Source organism: Phragmites australis, chromosome 5 (genome assembly GCF_958298935.1).
Source record: "Phragmites australis chromosome 5, lpPhrAust1.1, whole genome shotgun sequence".
NCBI classification, from domain to species: domain Eukaryota; kingdom Viridiplantae; phylum Streptophyta; class Magnoliopsida; order Poales; family Poaceae; genus Phragmites; species Phragmites australis.
The window spans coordinates 42,303,266-42,309,608 of NC_084925.1; the positions used below are offsets into that span (position 1 = coordinate 42,303,266).

A 6,343-nucleotide genomic window follows, 5' to 3' on the forward strand; every position below is an offset into this window, starting at 1 on the left:
ACTGTAACCATAGATCAATAATCAAAAGAAACAAAAGATTAAAAAATAAATCATAGAGTCCAACTCCAAGACTACTTCTTGCCTTGCTTTTTCTTTTTTTTTTATAGATACCCTTTGTCCAATAAAGTTACGTTAGCAAACTCCAACTTAATTACGTTAGCAATCAATACACTTTTCCAAATCAATTAAAATATGCCAATTAAATATGTGTATAATCAAACATTACAAAATTAAAACAACAGAACGCAAACATATTACGGATTCTCACATAAAAAATAATATGAGATTCGGTGATGACATTAAAAATAATAATAATTTCAAAAAATCAAGAAACAATAAAAATCAATTTGCATAACACATAAAATGAAAATTATAAATTAGATCTATTCACAAATAATAAACATGATTCCAATATTATGAACAAAAATTACATTATATTTTACATCCTAATATTTAAATATAAATAGCTGATGTATCTTAGCATACAACCATTATTAATATAAATATCTAGAATTCAGCTGTAAGCTAAATTTCTAGCCTGTGCAGTCGCACAGGTTGATGCGCTAGTTTCACAAATCAAAAGCTAGATCAGAAAATTGGCAATGTACAAGCTCTGCAATCCCACAACTTCTCCCTATTTTGGGCATAATGCACGTGACTCACCTCGAACTCGGTACTAATAATTTTCATCGTCGCACCAGACCAAAGCGATTCAGACCATGAACCCAAAGCAGGGCACCACCACAGGCTCGCTTATTTTACACACCGCCGTGTCGTACCACCCGGTGGCATACATTCCTCCGGCGCGCCAACCACCATCGTCCGACGCACCGAGCCGGGGAAGAGCCGCGTGTCCCGGTCCACGGCAGGAGTGGCGTCGGCGACACCAATTAACTTACTCACCACTGGTACTTGGCCTTGACGAGGACGTCCTCATACAGCTCCGCGGCGTGGTCCCAGCTGCGGTCTTGCGACATGCCGCCCGCCTGCAGGCTCCTCCAGCTCTCCTTGTAGTTCCGGAACGTGTTGAGGCAGTGCCCGAGCGCGTCGATCATCCGGTTTGCCTCCGCGCGATCGAACGTCCACCCGAGCCCGGTGTCGCCGAACGGGTCGAATGGCGCCACCGTGTCGCGGAGCCCGCCCACGGCGTGCACCACGGGCACGGTGCCGTACGCCATGGCGTAGAGCTGGTTCAGGCCGCACGGCTCGAACCGCGACGGCATCAGGAGGATGTCTGCGCCCGCCGTGATGCGATGTGCCATCGGCACCGAGAACCTCACGCACGCGCGCACCTTGTCGTTGTGCTCCGCTTCGAACCGCCGCAGCATGTCCTCCAGGTCAGGACGCCCCGTGCCCAGCATCACCAGCTGCACATCCTGCCCGGCGATCCACGGCAACGCGTCGGCGATGATGTCCACGCCCTTCTGGTGGTCCAGTCGCCCGATGAACCCGATGATCGGCACATCGTCGCGGACCTGCAGGCGCAGCTGCCGCTGCAGGGCGGCCTTGCACTGCCGCTTGCCGGTGTCAAGCGTCTCGAATGTGTAGTTGGTGTAGTCGTCGGAATGCAGGTGCACGTCGACCGCGGGGTTCCATTCGCCCATGTCAATGCCGTTCACGATGCCGTGCATCTTCCAGTCGTTCTGGTTTATTATGTCGTGGAGTCCCCAGCCACCTTCCGACGTTTTCAGCTCCCACAGGTAGCCATGGCTGACGGTGATCACCCGGTCTGCCATCTTCAGCCCGGCAGCAAAAACGTTGCTGTGATCGCCACCAACAGGGTCGTGCAGTCTGAAGTGGTCGATGTAGTGTTCAGGCAAGTCAAGATTTAAGAAGTCATCTACAGGGCCACGACCCTGCAAGGGGAACACTGAGCCTGGGTGTCAAGTAGCAAAAGCTAACTGAAATAATTAGCCTAAGCAATAGTAGTAGAGTGAATCAATTTATTGTCTGGAGCACATCATTGCTCATTAGCTTTCATGAACTAAAACAATTCGCCTATTCGTTTTCATAATAACTAAATTGATGCCTTAAAGGCTGAAATGATTTGTATATCAAACAAAAACATTCCTAAAAAATATCAACAAAAAATTTATTTCAAGATTGAGTAACATTCCTATCCGAAAAAAAGGTTAACTTTGCACTCTGTCCTTTCACTGAATTTGTTAGCTTCGTTCATCTGAATATCAGATCACAGTCAATTGGAAGAAACTAAGAAAATAAAAGTATTTCACTTTTCAGATTGACTAAATCTTCAAATTTATTCCTTTCGATAACTGAGTCTAAAACATGATAAATACTTATGGAAAGATCAACGGCATTAGTAAAACTGATTTAAAAATAACGGACATTAATGTGTCAAACATTCAAAGAGAGAGGAAAAATAACAGAGAGGCAGGATAAAATTAAGGTGCAATACCTGATGAGCAATGTTGTGTATCACAAGAACAGATCGAGCATACTGCATCAAACCATTGTCTCGGTAGTAGGCCTTTAGATAAACGGGTAGAAGTGCAGTATGCCAATCATTAGCAATGAAAACTAAATTGCCATCACCATAGATGGTACCACCACATGGAGCGTACCAAGGAACCTGCAAATGTTTGGTTGGATGAACATTGTATACTTATTTGCAGATTTTTTAGATAATATTTATTTGCAGATTCACGCAATTAATTTAATGAGAACATAGTGGAAGGCTCGTTCACCCTATAATAAATTAAAACAGAAATCAGCTATCATTAGGTTTGTAATGAGTCTTGTGACAAACTGGTCAGTGAGTTGCATAGAGCCATAGAAGGCTAAACTCAAAATCAATTGAAATTTATGCAGGAATATGTTTTCCCGAGGGAAAAACAGCAGATAATTTATTGACTCACTAGCGCAGAGAGACTAGGACACAATTGGCTTATCAAATACCGGGAATGTATTTCATTTCTCATTAGTGCGAACTTAGTTAGATACTAAGAATATCCAAATTAGTTCTTTTGAATTTCTTAGACATCTATAAAAAGTTAGCAGTACAATAGGAGAAGGTACCTCAACAGCAGCCTTGCAGAACAAAATCATACGCTTCAAGACATCCTGCCATCAGACAATAAAATGTACAAATATAGTTTAGATGAATATGATAGGCATTCAAGTTGATTTTCTAATATATTTTTAAAAAATAAAATAGATAAAATAGGATTTTACCATTCTTTGTCCGCCATAAATATCATTGTGCCGGTGCCGGAAGGGAGGGGCTTCTATGAACACAAAATCAACTCCATCAATGTAAGAGTGGAAATAAGTCACTTCTGAATCCTGCAAACCACAGGAAAGAGCAATTCAGTTCTCTGATCTTTTTGTTTCATACTGCACAACAGCAGACTTATTGTTTTCATTATGTACATACCTGTCCAGCTACCCTGTAACGTCTGTGGACACCTAGATTCCGGGCTTCTGCGTACTCTCCATACCTTGGTATCACGACCTGAAATTGGAAGACGTATTTGCGTTACAGTATGAAGTTGTTTTCCATGTCGTAGATCAAATGAAAGAACAAGAATTCAGAAGTGTTGCTCTAGCATTTAGGTGCATGACAGCCGAAGTGGCATCTGTTATTTCTTGAGGAGTGCATGCATACCACAATAGGGTTTACCTTTCATTTAATCGAACTAGCGCATCAACCTGTGCGACTGCACAGGCTAGAAATTTAGCTTACAACTGAATTCTAGATATTTATATTAATAATGGTTGTATGCTAAGATACATCAGCTATTTATATTTAAATATTAGGATGTAAAATATAATGTAATTTTTGTTCATAATATTGGAATCATGTTTATTATTTGTGAATAGATCTAATTTATAATTTTCATTTTATGTGTTATGCAAATTGATTTTTATTGTTTCTTGATTTTTTGAAATTATTATTATTTTTAATGTCATCACCGAATCTCATATTATTTTTTATGTGAGAATCCGTAATATGTTTGCGTTCTGTTGTTTTAATTTTGTAATGTTTGATTATACACATATTTAATTGGCATATTTTAATTGATTTGGAAAAGTGTATTGATTGCTAACGTAATTAAGTTGGAGTTTGCTAACGTAACTTTATTGGACAAAGGGTATCTATAAAAAAAAAAAGAAAAAGTAAGGCAAGAAGTAGTCTTGGAGTTGGACTCTATGATTTATTTTTTAATCTTTTGTTTCTTTTGATTATTGATCTATGGTTACAGTTAGTCAATCAATCAATTCGACGGTCAGATGTTTTGCTTTTTTATGAGAATTTTTAGGATTTTTTTAGGATTAATATGGAGGCACTAAAAGGAGCCTCCAATTAGTAAATATAAGATTGGGATTTGGGAATGGTGGTGAGCAATTGTTATGTAAGAAATTTTCTTTTGCAACCGGCGACATGGGGAAGCAAAGTAGTGAAAGTGAATACCATAACACGATGTCCTCTTCTAGCCAAAGCCTTGGGCAAAGCACCCACAACATCTCCAAGACCACCTATGGACGACAGCGATCGTTAGAGCGAACAATGAAACCAACTTACAACTAGACTACAGGGTAAGTCTGTTTGTTTAATCTCAAAAGGAAAGAAAAAGTAGGTAATCTTATTGCTCAGTACGAATGCAATTTACCTGTTTTGCAGAAAGGAGAACATTCAGAAGCCACCACTATGACATTCATCACATTCGGCCCAGCCAAAGGGCCAGAGTCCTTGCTCTCACTATCATCAGCAGAACTCGCCGCATCTGTCATGGCAGCGGCATCAGCTTTAGCTTCCACTGGTTCAGCGACACCAACATCTTCCTTGTCATCCAATACGGGCTTCGATCCCGCAACCTGCGGCTTCCCATTGCCATCGGTTTCAGCCGTAGAGACAGGAGCTGACGGCTCGACTTTGGGTTCTGACACCAGTGCGGCAGGTTTGCTAGCGCTGATGCCCCCGAGCGTCCCATTTTCCTTTGCAGCGCTGCGACGTTGCTTCGGCGGCGCTGATGTCACAGGCTTGGTTTCGGTTTCTGCAGTCTGAATAAACAACGGAATCAGTCAGCAACTCAGCATCAGTGAATCGTTAAAAAAACTCAGCATCAGTGAAACCGAGCAAAGTAAACTTGAAAGTGTGTGTCACATGTTGAACTGCGAAAACGGAAGGAGAAACGCATGGCAAAACCACACGTGAGGCTGCATTTATGACAGATACAAAACGGCGACTAGCTGTGCAATTTGAACTAATTAAACCCCCATTCTGATAAGCAAACTGTGCACAAATCCCTTTTTTTTTTGTTTTCTGTGAAACAAAATGAAATGTTCCAAGTGCCAATTGTTTAGGGAATCAACCTTGGCCTTGCCGCCCAGCACGGCGACCCCCTTCGACTTGGAGCTCTCCCCTGCAGCCGCTGACTTCGTTGCGTCCTCATAGCCCCCAACCGCCGCGGCGCACGCCATCACCGCTCCATCCCGAGACGGGCCCCGCCGCGCGCAGTAATGCAACCGCAGCCCGGCCGCGCCCCCGTACGAGCGCAGAGCAGCGCCCACTCTGCTCCGCCTGCGTTGCGGCGAGGAGGAGGCGACGACGATGAGGAAAGCCGAGGACGAGGAAGCGACTGCCCCCGACATGGGATCCGTACGAGCTGCTGCTCCCGCTCTAGCCTCTACCAGGAGCACGGGACAAGGACCAGAGCGAGGACGGCGAGCGGCGCGGCGCACGAGGGTATTAAGCGTGGAAAGATCTGCCGCGAGATGTGAAGCGGCTGTTGAGGTTGAGGCATCGCTGGTGGGCCCTGTTTAGGGAGGACGACGACGGCCTGAGTGGCTTGTGCGGAGAGAGGTGGAGAGCTAGACCTCGTACAGGGAGACGACGTCGACGAGAGGAGAGAGAGACGGGGTTCTCGTATTTTATTTTGGGTGGGAGATATATTTTTTATAAATCCATACCTACTAAATAACTGTTTAATCTTTAATATATTATTAATTATGCTAATAATATATGAGATCTAGATTTATATGTCATCGGAACGTCGAGTCATCGATACAAGTTATTTGGTGACAAATAGTAATTTTTTTGTTTTTGGTTTTTTTAACTCGTAGTTGGTCTGACCGGTGGGGTCAGATTTCGGCCCGGGATACCCACGTGGAGTAAAGGGCGTCTGCTATTGGCCAGAAACCGGGCCCAGCTATGCTGTCAGACATTTGTCAGGCATGTGTCAGCCACGGAAAGAGAGGGCACATGTGTCAGACATGTGGTTACGTCGTCGGCCAAAAAGATGCGGCGAATTGCAGAGGAAGTGCGAGAAGGAGCGGCCTGAAAGGCTGAAACACGTGGCTCGGTTGTCTGGCTTATCTC

The 6,343-nt window shown here is 43.7% G+C and overlaps 1 protein-coding gene across 1 annotated transcript; it reads right to left on the minus strand.

Annotated features, from left to right (window-relative positions):
- Positions 1–567: 567 nt before the first annotated feature.
- Positions 568–5,860, minus strand: LOC133919785 (soluble starch synthase 2-2, chloroplastic/amyloplastic-like). Its single transcript, XM_062364289.1, has 8 exons — positions 5,338–5,860; positions 4,635–5,025; positions 4,436–4,500; positions 3,398–3,475; positions 3,196–3,306; positions 3,040–3,084; positions 2,420–2,593; positions 568–1,856 (listed from the first exon to the last, which is right to left on the minus strand). The coding sequence occupies exons 1-8, from the start codon at positions 5,614–5,616 to the stop codon at positions 900–902; spliced, it is 2,100 nt and encodes a 699-aa protein (XP_062220273.1). The 5' UTR covers positions 5,617–5,860; the 3' UTR covers positions 568–899.
- Between the last annotated feature and the right edge of the window lie 483 nt (positions 5,861–6,343).